The 14,619-nt window shown below is 57.1% G+C and overlaps 5 protein-coding genes across 5 annotated transcripts; 3 read left to right on the forward strand and 2 right to left on the reverse strand.

Annotated features, from left to right (window-relative positions):
* The first annotated feature begins 813 nt into the window (after window positions 1-813).
* Window positions 814-1,139, forward strand: SCHCODRAFT_02612518 (uncharacterized protein). Its single transcript, XM_050344540.1, has one exon. The coding sequence runs from the start codon at window positions 828-830 to the stop codon at window positions 1,131-1,133; it is 306 nt and encodes a 101-aa protein (XP_050202399.1). The 5' UTR covers window positions 814-827; the 3' UTR covers window positions 1,134-1,139.
* Window positions 1,140-2,276: 1,137 nt separating this feature from the next.
* Window positions 2,277-10,074, reverse strand: SCHCODRAFT_02612520 (uncharacterized protein). The gene is made up of 33 exons (XM_050344541.1): window positions 10,052-10,074; window positions 9,716-9,996; window positions 9,415-9,666; window positions 9,253-9,364; window positions 8,930-9,191; window positions 8,857-8,879; window positions 8,543-8,806; window positions 8,078-8,494; window positions 7,378-8,023; window positions 7,108-7,326; window positions 6,987-7,058; window positions 6,426-6,930; window positions 6,156-6,372; window positions 5,993-6,107; window positions 5,926-5,943; window positions 5,817-5,875; window positions 5,538-5,765; window positions 5,447-5,488; window positions 5,257-5,393; window positions 5,040-5,204; window positions 4,732-4,991; window positions 4,562-4,681; window positions 4,385-4,506; window positions 4,228-4,324; window positions 4,056-4,174; window positions 3,787-4,005; window positions 3,718-3,739; window positions 3,593-3,665; window positions 3,386-3,539; window positions 2,949-3,321; window positions 2,757-2,830; window positions 2,575-2,665; window positions 2,277-2,493 (listed from the first exon to the last, which is right to left on the reverse strand). The coding sequence occupies exons 2-33, from the start codon at window positions 9,952-9,954 to the stop codon at window positions 2,486-2,488; spliced, it is 5,724 nt and encodes a 1,907-aa protein (XP_050202400.1). The 5' UTR covers window positions 9,955-9,996; window positions 10,052-10,074; the 3' UTR covers window positions 2,277-2,485.
* Window positions 10,075-10,505: 431 nt separating this feature from the next.
* On the forward strand, window positions 10,506-11,296 carry SCHCODRAFT_02489864 (uncharacterized protein; the record flags this gene model as incomplete). The annotated part of the gene is made up of 3 exons (XM_003038448.1): window positions 10,506-10,673; window positions 10,724-10,796; window positions 10,845-11,296. Coding segments are annotated over 3 exons (693 nt in total), but the record flags the coding sequence as incomplete, so codon positions are not given.
* Window positions 11,297-11,536: 240 nt separating this feature from the next.
* Window positions 11,537-13,763, forward strand: SCHCODRAFT_02744792 (TPR-like protein). The gene is made up of 5 exons (XM_003038447.2): window positions 11,537-11,761; window positions 11,815-12,250; window positions 12,300-12,921; window positions 12,976-13,091; window positions 13,142-13,763. The coding sequence occupies exons 1-5, from the start codon at window positions 11,590-11,592 to the stop codon at window positions 13,422-13,424; spliced, it is 1,629 nt and encodes a 542-aa protein (XP_003038493.1). The 5' UTR covers window positions 11,537-11,589; the 3' UTR covers window positions 13,425-13,763.
* SCHCODRAFT_02612528 (histone H3) lies at window positions 13,741-14,464 on the reverse strand. Its single transcript, XM_003037097.2, has 4 exons — window positions 14,373-14,464; window positions 14,271-14,323; window positions 14,103-14,221; window positions 13,741-14,055 (listed from the first exon to the last, which is right to left on the reverse strand). Exons 1-4 carry the CDS (start codon window positions 14,410-14,412, stop codon window positions 13,854-13,856), a joined length of 414 nt encoding a protein of 137 aa, XP_003037143.1. The 5' UTR covers window positions 14,413-14,464; the 3' UTR covers window positions 13,741-13,853.
* Between the last annotated feature and the right edge of the window lie 155 nt (window positions 14,465-14,619).

The following is a 14,619-nucleotide window of genomic DNA, read 5'->3' on the forward strand; positions in this document are numbered from 1 at the left end:
TGGCAGGCGGCGCATCTTGAGCGCCCGCCGTACCCGAGTCGGACTCGTTGTCCGAGAGTGCACTAGTGAAGGAGTCGTCAGTACCACGCCACGCGGTCTGAGACTCACCGGTGTCAACCGACGCTGCGCGAGGGCGGAAACGTCCGCTGGAGTCGCGCAGAGGTTGAGCTTTTGGCGCCATTGAGATTGTCGACAAGGAAGAAAGGGTAATTAAGCCGCGAAGGGTGCCGGGTTGATCAAGTCCGTTGCCTTAGCGGGGGGAATAGGGGTAGGTAGTGAAAACTTTGCTGGTTGCTGGTTGTCGAAGTCGAAGTCGATGTTTCTATCGAGGACGTCGAGCGAGAGAGTAAAAATATGAGGCGAGTACGGTGACGCGGAGAGCGGGCCGGGCTCGGCTCACGGAGATGATGAAGAAGATTCCCACGAGGTTACTCTGTAACGAAGTCTCGATTGAAAACCCTTGCCCTCCTCCCTTGGAGGAGGGCCCTTTTATACCTACAGCTGTAAGTAGTCATAACTAGTCACGGAGTATATATACGAGTCATAAGAAACCAGGAGAACCTCAAGGAACTCCAAAGGAAATACCCCCGCGAGGGGTGAAGGCAGAGCACGTGGCGTCGGCTAAGGCCGAGGCGTCACAAGTCCCCCGTCTCCTGCGGTTCATTTATCGCAGTCTGCATTGTGGTTGGGGGTGCGAGGGTGCCTGTACTATACGCCTGCGCTCGCACACGTCCGTCGATCCCCTGCATTGAAGCCAAGGTCGCAAGGTCGCAGCTCTGCGCCGCCTCATGCACAAGGCGTGTATCAGCGCCCTGATCCTGCCTGACATGTCGCGAAGCCGAGCATCGATCCTTCCATTCGCCCCCTGGCCTCGCTTCCGCGTCCAGAAACCGTGCCGCGGACGAACCGTCTGCACGCCCGCAAGCGCGAAGTTCGAACGTTCCTACCCCGGCATCAGCGCCCCCATCGGTGACTCATCGCGGGAAATCGCTGTCCTTATCCTCTGTCAACAACCGGCTTTACGCCCGACGACATGTCCGCCGTTTACCTTCTGGTGTTCTGTTGACATTTTGTGCTACGGCAGCCTTTCATCTCTCAGTCGTCAGCTGAGCATCCGGCGCCTCCGTCGCTAATGGGCCCGATTATCTGTACGTCCATCGCTCACACGCCCGCGAAAACGAACATGACAGAACGAGCGTAAGGACCTCTCTACTTCCATCCTTCTCCATATCGCCGGGGCCCAGTGCGTCATAAGCCTGCGCGTCTTGAACTGCAGCAAGGCAGGCGGACGCCAGCCTTGCGGTAGGCTCCCGTGCTCGCCTGCGAAGCGCCGGGCGCGCCACCGACTTTGGCGAAGCAATTCTTCGAAGCGACTGACCGCGTAAGGCCAAGTGACCCCGGCGCAAATTCATCCAAGCTTTGGGACCCACATCACCGGGCCTCTGAACCCATCTCGCCACGCCTCTGCGTCAGCCTCGCCGGCCTGAGTCCGTATCACCGGGCCACCCAGTCTACATCGTGCTCAAATCTGCGCTGTTTACTTACGTGACGAGCGACGGCCGCCCTACGCTCCTTCGTGTACCCCACCCAATTGCTGTCTCTTTGCTCCGCATTTGTGGCCTATTTGCTCCGTGAAATTCAACTTCACCTACACCCTCTTGAAATCAACTCCGTACTAGCGGGATCAGCTCTTCGCCTCGAGGAATCAACTCATGGTGAACACGCCTCAAAGCCTGCTAATTTACCACACGGTCTACTATTTTTTCCACCTCGCTCTCAACGTTCTCGGACCATCGTCATCGCGCAGTCGGGTGGACCAACACACGCAATTGCATACAACCGGTTGAACCGCCATCTCACAACACAGTCGCGGTTAACTATATCTCCACGCAGTCGTTCATCTTCCCGCAGGCGTTTATCTTCCCGCCCCCTAGGCTCCGTCATCCCTCTCGCGCCGGTCACGGCGCAATTCTGCCTCCCGTCCACCACGCTCCCGACCGCCTGACGATCCGGGCACCATCGATGGGACCTCAGCAGTGTCTCGTACGTTCTCGAGGAAATGCTCGTATGCTCTCGATGGCACCTACAAGGCTTGAGCAATATCGGCTCGTCCGCGGCGGTCTGCACGCCCTGTCGGGTTTTCCGAAAATTCACATCGGTTCTCAAGACGCCTGCGCCGCTTCTTGCCATCTTCCGACGCAGCCCAGCGACGTCAGCTTGCTACATGCCTATAGCTACCAGCTCCTTCCACTCAGTCGACGACCGCGACAAGTAAGAAAGCAAGCAACGATAGCAGTGACATTCTTGGCGTATATACTACTCGTACAGATTTCTTTCGTCCGCTTCGTGTACTCAAAACATATCGATACTATGGCCGTAGATCCAAAGCAAGTACGGGTTGTCTTCGTGTGCGTCTTTGAGCATACCATCGACATACTCCTCAAGCATACCATCAACGCACTCAAGCGCCCAAACAACGCACTCCTCAAGCATCTGAACGACGTCGTCAGCACACCGTGCCACAAATACTCCCCCACAAGAAAGGGGCAAACGAGACAGAAAGAAAACACTCACAATACGACGTCCCGACCAACATAGTTGACAAGTTCTGCAGCTGGTCCTCGTCGAAGGCTTTCTGGTCGGTGTGCCAGGTGTCTTGGTGGGTCTGGGAGGTGCTGGCGTAAGCATATGATTTTTGGAAGTACGGGAGCTCGTAGAGTAAAGAAGAATTTTTCTCGATGAAGACAAGCTCGTACCTTCTTGAAATCACCCGCCGTCTTGCGAATCGTTGTCGAGATGGGTGGTGGGTCCGTGGCGTGCGACGCGAGGACTAGAATTGTCGTTAGCGATCGAAGCTCACAAGCAACTCCCACCACTCGGGCAAGGACGATGCAACGATCCGAAAACAAATCATGACAAAAAGCGCAAGGAGATTTGTGCCAACTCACCATCGGTCAGAGGCGGCATCCAGGGCTCAACCGTATACGGTGCGCTCTGAATGAGTGCACACAAGCCCAAAATCGCCGAGTGCAGCTTCCTCAGCGCCTCCGCATATCCGGGATCCTGCCGCGAGGGCAAGTCGGTCGACTTAGCAAGGATGATGAAGCGGTTCTTCAGCGGGATGATGCTCTGCCTCTGCGACGAGCGCACGATGCCGGAGAGCGCCTTGCTCGCCATCTCCCGCACCTCCACGTTCTCGTCCGCGAGGCAGTCGAGGACAGCGGACATGGTGCGCTTGACGCCCGCGGGCGAGATGGACATCATGTTGCGGTAGAAGTAGACGACGAGGGTGGGCATGGCGGATTGGCGGATGCGCCAGGACTGGAGGAAGGTCATGAACGAAACATACTCTCTTGGAGCCATACGAAAGGAGGCGTGGGCTTACCGTAGACGACTTGATCGCGGTGACGAAGTTGTCAAGGATGATCTCGACTTGCTCGGCAGGTGGGACGTTTCCGGCGAGGACGAAGAGGACGGCGTTGCTGTATCGCTGTAGCTCGGGGTTGTCCTGCAATTCCGCCATGCTGATGATCTCGGGCCTAACAAAATCGAAGTCAGCGTTTGCGAATGGCGGTACAGAATGGAGGCTTACATCATGCTGACCGCGTATGGGTACAGCAGCGGCGCATTGCTGCTGTGTGCAACGATCCATGCCCACGATAGCACTGTACGGAATATAAGTAAGTGCGAACATGACGAATGAGCAGTGTCACCCACAGGTCAGGCTGACTCGGTCATACTGTAGAGGCCTTAGAATGCTGATGGTAGAAAATGGTGTATGCATACCTCTGACAGACTCGTCCGTGGAGGTGGTAACCGCTCTTGCCTCCATTGAGGTAATTTGTCGAGAATCGCCTGGATGTAGGGCATGAACCCGGCGTTGCGGGTCTGCAGCGGATCTTGCTGGGTCCTACAGCTCTCTAGAAGTGCATGGATAGAGGGATGGTACGGTTGCCACTGGTTCTTCATAAACGAATACAGTGTTTGCGTGAGGTGGTTCCGAATCTACGTGCTTTCAATACAACTCACATGTTGTGAAAGGGATGGGTACGTACCTCTGCATACGCGGTGCCCGAGTTCTGGAAGAATAGCTCGACGTACTTGTCCGCCCAGGGGTTCGAGCGGACGCCCAACGAGGCTACCAGAATGCCGAACATCGACAGCGACTTGCTCACTACACCAATCACATGAGCGTGCGAAAACCAAGTTGAACTTCGCCCTGCTTACTCTGGAACGCCGAATCCCCATTAAACTCGAGCGGAAGGTCGAGTATCCACTGGATGAGCCGCCCATGCCTCCTTGGATCACAATCAGATAGCTGGAACTGCGGGGAAATACGCGTAAGCCAAGGGGTGGCGGAATATGAACGTGAGAGCGGGCATACGGAAATCAGGGTCTCCCAAGTTATCACTGTGTCGGGCTTGATCTGGGCGAAGATCTTGTCCATACGAGCGAGGACCCAGTCCCATATCTGATTGGTGATGGGGAGGGGCCAGTTCTTTGAGCCTGTGGGGTGTATGAGTACAGTGTGGGCGTCGCGGGTGGACGTAAAATACTGTACCTCTGAGAAGACCAGATAACATCTCTGCCCCAGCACGCTGCTTGAACTTGTCCGCGTCTGTGACGAGTGGGTCCACGACGTCAAAGAAGTCGTCAAGGAAAGCGTGCTGAAGGACCTTCGCTGCATGGCAAAGTAAGCATCTAGTAGGGGATAGTGGAATATACGCGTACCGATACTACGAATATACGAGAAGTTATCCGAGCGGAATTCCGTCAGCACGTTCGTACGGCTGCTTTCTTGGCTCCAAAGCGCCGCAAGCCTGGACAAATAACCCTTCGCAGTGACGACGTCCCTGATGGCCTGCAAGCACGGTTGTGACGCCTCCTCCCATTGTGGTACGTAGTTAGGGTCCAAGATAGGCTTGTAACCCTTCACCGTCGGCGTCCATAGTAAGAATCCAGTGTCCAGCTTGTCGACGAAGTATGAACTCCTGCGGTGGTATGAGGTACTGTAAGACAAACACGAGCCATGGACGCACTCGCTGAACTGCTCTAATGGCACTTGCAGATCTCTCAGAAGAACTTGGGGGTCCTTGACCGGAATCTGGGTTGTAAGAGGGTTCCGTACATCCTCCATCCAGAGCGCCTCACGGGACGCGCAGTATGTACGCATCTTGATGAACGTCGCGCATCGTATTATACCGCTGTACGACATTCCGTTAGCGCACTGTACGACCCAATGCAGCGAATACTTACCGCTGCGCAACCGTTCGTATGGTCGGCTGAGGACTCAAGGTCTCCCGCGCGAAGAAAGCAGCCAATTCGGGTGCAGTAGCTACATCACGGCGAATGAGGTTGAAAAGGAATCGTGCCGCCAGTAACACGTATCGCCACTGTAGAATCAGTCAGCACCTCAGAGTAATGTACCAATAAAAAGGCCACTTACGTGTGTCGTGGGCTTGCCTGCGATGCTTAAGATCGACGTGACCTGCTCAAGGTCAGCATTGATGTTGCGCGCCCACACAGGATCCTCTCACCAACTCGTCATGCATCTTCTGCCATCGCTTGACACGACCGCCGGCCTTCTCGCGCGCAAGACGGCTCAGCCCCTCGTCCACGCACCCGGAAGAGAATTCCGACACAAGTTCATTGACCGCGCCATCCACCCCGAGAACATCGCAGACGTCCCAGGCCGGGGTGACTTCCTCGGAGATGTAAGGCAAGAAGTCAGATGCAATTTGTGTTACCAGCTTCTGAACCGAGGGCTGTTAATCGATTAGCTATCGCTCGGCGAATCGTGCGACCCGTATACATACCTTCTCCTCGTGTTGGCAGTCGAGGAGCGACAAAATGAACTTGGGGTAATAGACGGGGTCTGAGGCCGGGTAAGTCGCTAGCGTAGGGGTCAAACAGAGTGGGGCATACCGATGAAGGCAAATGCAGCTGCAACCAGGTCAGGACTACGGCCCGGGAATAGGTTATGAGAACTCACCAGTTGACTTGTTGGACAGGCTGTATAGTGCGCCCTTCATTCGGTCAGGATCGTTGCCCTTCCCAAGTGCGTCGAAGAGCGGTCCGAGAGCGATACGCGTCGATCGGACGAAGTACTGAGGGCACGGTCAGAAAACAGTCATGAAGCGAGCTCAGTCACGAACCCCGAAGGCGCTGTGCAACACGGATTGTGCATGCCTCCTGATGCGAGTATACGGAGACAGTGATAGTTGGACCAGTTCCAGGAGGACCTTGTCATCCAATGCAGACCGCCGACGGTAGAGGGAGTTGAGATATACGCGTCCACTGTGGTAGACATGCGCCCTCTTCACGAACACGACGCGGGAGTTCTTCCTCTCCTTTGGCCACGAGCGGTTGACGCTGAGGTTCCATGTCAGCATCTCGAAGAAGTGTAGCAACGCCAAAGCACTTACTTCCTCGCCTGCACGAAGTTCTTCTCGAGCGAGTCAAAAGAGCGACGCAAAATACCGTAGTCCAACAAGTACACGTCCATCGCCGAGACCACACCCAACATCGCGTCAATATGGTCCTCACCCTCCTTGTTCTGCTTCAACACCGTCGACGCGCGAGCACACAATTCGCCGAAGCGCTCGCGCGCAGCCGCGGCCTTCTGGTAGCGCGGGTCCTTTGGATCCGACAGCGTGAAGCCCGCCTCGACCTCGATGGGCTTGACGATGAGGTCCATGCTTTCCATGTCCTCTAAAATGCAAGGGTTGGGCACGGTCTTGGGTTGCTCCTTCAAAAAGGTAGGGAGACCAGACCAGACGGACCGAACAGCGATGAGGTAGCGGCAGAAGTCGTTGCGGTCGGCGCTGTCCCAGTGGGGTTTGTCGAGGAGAGCCTCCAGGCGCGCCATGGTCGGTACGGCGATTTCGTCGATTATCTCGAGAACGAAGTCGATCTCTTCCGCCGTTGGCACTGCATGTCTAGTAGTTAGCGAGGAATGGCGTATGAGCGCTAGCAAATATACTGACCGTGCCAATCGAGCTTGACGTCTTCCACCTCATATGATTTGCCCCAATACTGGTCGTGGTTGCGCTCGAACTCTGGGATCGTTTCGGTTGTCTGCTTTGTGACCTCGCAGCTCTCTCTCACCTTCACTATCCCACAGGTCCTGATTGACGAAGCGACTGTCGTAGGGGTACACGGCGCTGACGGTATGAAGGATGCGGGAGATGAGGCGACCTGTGCCAGTGTAGCCTCGCTCACTGAAGGTCCTGTCAATCAAGACCTTGAGTAGCTGCACGATGTCCTTGCGGTATGGAAGCATCGCGGGACCGCCGTAGCCAAGGCATCCTCGCAATATGCTGATGTCTAGACGAAGCTGGTCAGCACGCATCTTCGAAGCCTTGACCAATTACTCACTCCAGTGCAACGTCGTGTCGCTCGGCACCGCCGCATGCGAGCTCGTCGTCCGCACACTGCTCGCCCCATGCTCCAGCTCTTCCACAATCTGCTCACTACAGTGCGCAAAGAACTTCTTGATCGTCTTATTCGGATGTGCCCGCGCCAGACTCGCCACCAACTGCCCAAACGCGCGCACTGCGTTCGACTTCGCATTCGTCACCCCGTACTCGTGCACGATGCGCAGCACGAGGTCGAAGAGCTCGTCCGAGAGGTGCAGCGCAACGATGTCCATCATCGACTTCACGGACTTGATCACGCTCTCCTCGGACTTGCCGCCGGTGGTGTTTCCGCGGCCGCCCTCCTCGGGCAGGTTCTCGAAGAGGGAGAGCACGCGCCGGAGGAGGGAGGTGACCCAGTCGGCGAAGTTGGCGGTGCTGTCGCGTACGAGGGAGCGCTCTTCTTCGCGGCTGAAGGAGGGCGTGTCGCCGGGCTCGGTGCCTTCGGGGAGTTCAATGGTGTCGACGTCCATCATGCCATCGGCAGGACCATCGCCTACGAGCGGGTTCACGCTGCCCGAGTGCTGGCCGGACAAATCACCGATCTTGATGTGCTGGACAACCGATACTATGAACAAGGCGGCGGTGACCGTCTTCGCTGGGTCATTCTGAGAAAAGAAATACATGAGCGGTCACGCTTGGAGATAATTGGAGAGGCGTACCAAATCGATACCCGGCACCGACAACTCCAACAATGGCACCAGATGCCTCACCGCCGGTGGCCAAATCGTAGGCGACACCAAAGGCACCGCCATCCCCGACAGCATACTCAGCACTGCCGTCGTCCGATGCGTCTCGTTCACCACCTCCAGACCGCTGTACGCGCGTTCCAGCAGTTCCGGCATGATAATTCCAGGCTCCAGCAGCGCCATCGTGCGCAATGAACCCTGCGCGTGGCTCATCGAGCCCGAGTCCTTGGAGAACATGCCGAGGAGTGCGGGCGTGCGGAGGATCTGGACGAAGGACTTGCGGATGGCAGGCGTGAGGCGCTGCCCGACGGGCGTGTCGCATTCGGGGAGCTCCTCTTCCTTCCAGCGTTGGATGAACTCAGTGGTGAGGTGGTGCAGAAGGGTGGCAAGCTGAATCGGGTAAGTACAGTTTCTTTCTAGTTGACGGAATGAACTCACGACTGGCGTCCACGGCCCAGTGTTCGACGGATGGAAGAAGGTTTCCGTGCAGGTTACCAGACGTTCGAGAGTCTCAAGGGCCTTACAGCCCGCAGGATACCCTTGCTGCTGAGCACCTCTGACGGGCGTGTTCGGTCTCACAGGACCGTCGACGGCCATGGAGTACACAAGCAGCTTCGCCAGGGCGGTAGGTCGACTGATAGTCTTCTTGATCCGCGAAGGCCTAGTCAGTATATCGGCGTGGGTGGAAGTGGCGAGTGTGAACTGCTCAAGGGTTAGCAGTGGTGGAAAAGGCCTGTAGCATGAGTAACAACCTTCCCAGTGCCGACGGGCACATCTGCGAAAAGAATAAGCATGACGACCGATGCACGAGCACATAATGCTTACTCAAGGACCCAAATCCCTTTCCGATGAGCAAGTTCCATTCATCCTCGGTCCAGATGCCGATGTCCTTCCAAGGAGCGCCGCCTTCTGGACCTGCCGACCCAGCGACGTGGCGCTCAGACAGCTCGCTCGCTAACTCGAGGAAGCGATCGTCCAATACGGATGAATTGAACGCTTCCCAAAGCTTGAAGATCAATGGCATATACTGCTCAATGTGCCTCCGCGGCAGGAAGGAGGTGATAACGGGCACGATGGTGAGGATGGACTGGACAAATCGAGCGTCAGTCTAACTCAAGGAAAGTGAAGTCTCCTCGTCTTCGACTTGCCTCAGAAGTGATGCGCGAGAGGAACTCCTCAAGCATCGCAGGGATCTCATTGGGATCATAGTATGCATTGCATTTCTCGGCGACGTACAACAGTATGTTGATAAGATTCCGACTGTATAACAACGATTACTTCCCTGCATGCAAATAAACCACCCTACGTACTTGGGATCCTGCGTCCGCTCCTGCGGCCAGATCTCCTTCTTTAGGCAGAGCCAGAGCGGCTTCCAGGGGAGCTGCAGATCCTCGGGGCTGAGCTTGGGCTTGACGGACGACTTGCCGAGGATGCGGGAGAGCATGTCAGCCCAGCTACGGATGGTGCGAGCGTCGATTCCTGGGACGAGGCATAGTTCAAAGTAGAGCTTGACGAGCTTAGCGCGTATGCTCTTTGAGAGAGGGTAGCGCAGCAACATCCAACTATGCGCTTCATCAGACGGGAAGATGGGTGATTCAAAGGTTGACGCACCACTGCAGTAGTCCATCCCACGAGGAGAGGTTGTTCCAGCTGCGCGACTTGATGCAGATGGCAAGCATGCCAACGATCTTCTCCAGCGCTTCATGTATATCCTCGGGAGGTTCGCAGTCGTAGGGGACACTGTCCAGGTAGCTCTTCAGCTTGCGCAGAGTCGCTTCTTGCTCATCGACGCCAGGAGGGGACGGATCGCCGGGGGTGTCGACCACCGACATCCGCGAGCCGGTGTTCATGCTGTCAGGGCGCTCTTGCGCGAAAGACCACTGATCTTGATCCAGGTAAGCCATGAGAGTCTGTGGGATACCTTTGAGACCCTGCCCGCGTACCTTTTATACGTGCGCCGTTCTGGAACACTGCTTTGTGAGCGCGTACGCGTACAATGGACGCGTAAGGCGGACGCGTAAGACAGGAGGTGTGGCGTTCTGCTGTCCCACGTGCATTTACAGCCGCCCATTGACCATCGGACCGAGCTGCCGGAACCTGTCCCCGACCATGTCCTCCCTCAGAACTCTGACGCGCGCGCTCCCGCGGACAACCTGCCGCTCGTATGCTCCCCGAGTCCGGCTCATCCAAACGTCTGCCAAGGCAGCAGCTGGTTTTGCTGCGAAGGAGACGCGCCTAGCTCTGCTGGGAGGCACGGCGATCGGTCTCTTCGCCACATCCCTCCTGTGGAACTCCCAGCAGCCTATTCATCTCGATGCGCCGCCAGCTGAGAAGGAGGAGGATGTCGTCGGTATGTAAACCTTACTGAGCTTGCTTACCGTATGCTGACCGTCATGAGGCAGTCGATCCGGAGACCAACATCGCGTTCCCCAAGACGATGCACATCGAGTCGAAAGTCAGGATCCCTGACATGACACTTCTGGGAGTAGGGGTCCGCAAGGTCTCCTTCCTCAAGGTCAAAGTCTACTCGATCGGCTTCTACGCCGACTTGAGCAACCCCAACCTCAAGGTATGTAGACTGCATACTTCTCTGACTCTTCGGCGATTTATGGTCTCCAGATCCCGGAGGGTGCTACCCCGGAGGAGAAGCTCGAATACCTCGTCCACAACACCACTTGCTGCGTCCGCATCAGTATGTACGCTGCTCCCTACCCGTCTCCCCCGTTCTGACCCGCTTTAGTCCCTTACCGCAACACCAACTACCATCACCTGCGTGACGCCTTCGTCCGCGCCCTTCAGTTGCGGCTGAACGAAGCTATCCGAGACAAGGCTCTCGACGAGGACGCCGGCTTGAACGCGTCGGCGAACATCCGCAAGGTCAAGACCATGTTCCCGAATGTGTCTTTGAACGCAGGGAGCCCTTTGGACGTTTTGCTTGCACCGCCAGTGCCGGGCAAGCCGCGCGTCGCCATCTTCCGGGACTTGGGAACGGTGGAGGATGAGTTTACCTCCACCGAGTTCTTCATGCAGTACTTCAGGGAAAGGGATGCGCTACCTAGCCCTCCGGTAAGCCTCCCCGTTGATTATGACCATCACCCTTTGCTGATCTTGGCTCGTAGCTCAAGGAGAGGGTCATCGCATCTTTGCCAGCTTGAGTCTGCGGGAGCTAGACTGCGTCAGTTTGTCTGCTAGCGTATTTCTATCGCCTAGTTAGACGAATGAAACCTCCACTCCCACGTCCGAGTGTGCTTCAGGGCGTGGCGTAGTCCATCCCTCACATTGTTAGCTCAGTGACAGTGAGACCCATTTGAGACGAGGCTTTCGGTGCGTGGCGCTCGGCAGGCTCGAACTCCCGCCAGGGTCCAAGCTACCCCCATCCGGCATAACAACGTGTCAATGCGTCAGAGCCGTCGGCGAAGTTCAACTTCACATCTTGTCCTGTTCCCTTCCACTCCTCCTCGCAGCCCTCAAAAGCTTTCGACGCCATGCGCGTCCTCGCACTCGCTTCTGTATTACTATTTGCCCTCCGGGCGTATGCGGATGCGTCTGCAGGCGGCCTCTACCCGCCTGGGCTTGCGCCGCTCATCAATCGGGCGAACGTCCTGCTGTCCTCGGGCCAGTTCAATGATGCGGCCAAGTTGTACTCGGAGGCGATAGGTGAGTGCTCATTGGGGTGCCCGAAAAGGACAGTGTCTGATAGCCCCCACCAGACCAATCCCCTGCGGACTACCTCCTTTACTGGAAGCGCGCCACCGCCTACTACTCCCTGAACCGCTACAACTCTGCCCTCGACGACTTCGACAAGGTCCTCTCCCTCACCTCCAACACCTTCGACAACGCGCACCTCATGAAAGCGCGCATTTTCGCGAAGGAGGGCAAGTTCGCGGAGGCGCGCGACGAGGTCGAGAAGTACCAGAAGCGCAACAAGTCGGACCAGGGGGCGGCGGAGCTGCTCGCGGAGATCGCGCTGGCTGAGAAGCATGCGAAGAAGGCGCGCACGGAGCACAAGGCGCAGCTGTGGACGGCGTGCGTGGAGGATGCCAGCGCAGCACTTCGTACGGCAGGCTACTCCACTGAGATCCGTTCACTGCGCGCCGAATGTGCGTTGGCGGCTGAGGATATCGAGGGCGCTGTCGCAGACATGACGTGCGTAGGCATTAGGTTCACACTTTGCGAAGTACTAACCTGTTACTAGGCGCCTCTCTCACCTCCTGCCCCCGTCTACCGACCTCTTTGTGCGCATCTTCCGCCTGTCCTACTTCTTCCTCCCACCCTCCCCCATGCCCTCAAACACCCTCAAACAATGCCTCTACCAAGACCCCGACTCCAAGCTCTGCGGCAAGCTCCACAAGCTCGCCAAGCAGCTCGACAAGGCCTTCACCAAGCTTGACGAGCTCCTCGAGGCTGGCAACTGGCGCGCGGTCATCAAGCTCCTCACGGAGAGCGGCAAGAACAACGACCTGATGAACAAGTTCGACGCGGCGATCAAGGAGCATGCGCAGCGGGAGATGCTGCTACCGCCGAAGCTCGAGGAGGGCCCGAGCAAGCACGAGCAGCCGATACCCTTGCCGGACCCGATGTACTTCTCGCCGAGGCGGCAAACGTTGGTGCGCTCGCTGTGCAGGGCTTACACCAAGACCGGCCAGAACAAGAAGGCGGAGCCGTGGTGCGAACAACTGCTCGGCATGTCTGGCTGCTCGGAGGACGTCGATGGCCTGGTTGGTCGCGGTGAGGCCCTCCTATCGAAGGAAGAATACCAAGAGGCTATCCGCGTGTTCGAGAAGGCATTCGAGGCAAGCGGTCGTAGCGACCGTGATGTAAGTAAAGATGTCTAGAGAGCTGGGATTCAGACGCTGACATTTGCGTTCCAGATCCACCAGCGGATGCAGAAGGCTCAGAAGCTGCTCAAACAGAGCAAGCAGAAGGATTACTACAAGATCTTGGGTGTTCCCCGCGATGCCGACGACCGCACGATCAAGAAGGCCTTGTGCGTATGATCATATTGCCTCCTCTGCTATCCACTAACCCTCCTCTCAGCCGTCAAGCAGCCAAATCTGCTCACCCCGACAAGGGCGGCAGCGAGGCCAAAATGGCCGCCCTCAACGAAGCCTACGAGACCCTCTCCAACCCCGAGCTTCGCGCACGCTTCGACGCCGGCGACGACCCGAACGACCCGCAGGGCAGCCAGCAGCACCCCTTCACTGGGTACGGCGGCGGTGGGCACCCCTTCGCGCAGTTCTTCCAGCAGGGTGGATTCCCTGGCGGTGGGCACTTCGGTGGACCGGGTGGCGGGTCGTTCCAGTTCCACTTCGGGCACTAAGGTGGAGTGGTGGCTTGCTGCTCTATCTCTATCGTATGTGCTCAGTACTATCTGCATACAACCCGGGAGGCTGGCGGATCTATGGACATGGCATCTTTGTATAATACATTCCCCTTGCATGCTGTACTTTATCCACGATACCTCATCGACACCGGTGCGCTCTGGTGGCGCTGGAGTGCCGTGGATGAGTACGCCTACTACTGTTAGCTACGATACCGTTACGCATCGCTTATCTATGGGATTCGTGTTGACTACTCTACTTGGTTGGCCAGGAATGACTTCAACGATTTGCAGAATGGCACTCAAACACTGCAGATAATGGCAGACCAAGACGCCGCGCGTCGAGCTCTATTATGGCGAGAAAAGGTGACAAAACGAGCTACTTGTACAACTAATAGTACAGTGTGAGGATGAGTAGAGTGCGACAGCCTATGAGCGCTCTCCGCGCAGACGGCGGGCAAGGGCGAGATCCTTCGGTTGGATGGTAACGCGCTTGGCGTGAATAGCAGCCAAGTTGGTGTCTTCGAAGAGGGACACGAGGTATGCCTCAGCGGCTTCCTGGAGAGCCATCACGGCGCTCGACTGGAAGCGGAGGTCGGTCTTGAAGTCCTGAGCGATTTCGCGAACAAGCCTGAGGGGATCGTTAGAGGGCATCAGAAGTGGGGCATGGCCACACACCTCTGGAAGGGGAGTTTGCGGATGAGGAGCTCGGTGGACTTTTGGTAACGGCGGATCTCGCGCAAGGCCACGGTACCGGGCCTGAAGCGATGGGGCTTCTTGACACCGCCAGTGGCGTTCTGAGGGGATGTAAGCGGGGGAACATGCAAAAGCGCGTTCAGCACGTACGGCGGCAGTCTTGCGAGCGGACTTGGCGGCGAGCTGCTTACGCGGGGCCTTGCCTGAACGACGGTGAGCATGCGTAAAGCACGATGAGGGGGGAATACGTACCACCAGTGCTCTTACGCGCGGTCTGCTTGGTGCGGGCCATGTCTTCTTGTCTTAGGGTGGCAAGTTGTAGTGGGCGAGGTCGTGGTTTGTAACAAATCAAGGGCGCCTGGCTTTCCTCCGTGACCGACGGTTTATATACCCCGCCAAACAAACGCGCCCCGCGTCACGTCACGCTGGACGCGTCGGGTCCCGTGACCTGCGTGGTCGCGTCGCCCGGTGATGTCACGCGGCGAGCGCCGAATTCCCC

Source organism: Schizophyllum commune, assembly GCF_000143185.2.
Source record: "Schizophyllum commune H4-8 unplaced genomic scaffold SCHCOscaffold_2, whole genome shotgun sequence".
NCBI lineage: Eukaryota > Fungi > Basidiomycota > Agaricomycetes > Agaricales > Schizophyllaceae > Schizophyllum > Schizophyllum commune.

Coding starts and splice junctions, on each gene's coding strand:
- SCHCODRAFT_02612518 (XM_050344540.1), top strand. CDS start 828: ATGTCGCGAAGCCGAGCATCGATCCTTCCATTCGCCCCCTGGCCTCGC.
- SCHCODRAFT_02612520 (XM_050344541.1), bottom strand. CDS start 9,954: ATGAACACCGGCTCGCGGATGTCGGTGGTCGACACCCCCGGCGATCCG. Junction 8,807..8,856: donor TGCCCGTCGGCACTGGGAAG/GTTGTTACTCAT, acceptor ACCCTTGAGCAG/TTCACACTCGCCACTTCCAC. Junction 4,325..4,384: donor CTTGGGAGACCCTGATTTCC/GTATGCCCGCTC, acceptor ATTTCCCCGCAG/TTCCAGCTATCTGATTGTGA.
- SCHCODRAFT_02744792 (XM_003038447.2), top strand. CDS start 11,590: ATGCGCGTCCTCGCACTCGCTTCTGTATTACTATTTGCCCTCCGGGCG. Junction 11,762..11,814: donor GTTGTACTCGGAGGCGATAG/GTGAGTGCTCAT, acceptor AGCCCCCACCAG/ACCAATCCCCTGCGGACTAC. Junction 13,092..13,141: donor CGCACGATCAAGAAGGCCTT/GTGCGTATGATC, acceptor CCCTCCTCTCAG/CCGTCAAGCAGCCAAATCTG.
- SCHCODRAFT_02612528 (XM_003037097.2), bottom strand. CDS start 14,412: ATGGCCCGCACCAAGCAGACCGCGCGTAAGAGCACTGGTG. Junction 14,324..14,372: donor CGCGCGTAAGAGCACTGGTG/GTACGTATTCCC, acceptor ACCGTCGTTCAG/GCAAGGCCCCGCGTAAGCAG. Junction 14,222..14,270: donor CCGCTCGCAAGACTGCCGCC/GTACGTGCTGAA, acceptor ACATCCCCTCAG/AACGCCACTGGCGGTGTCAA.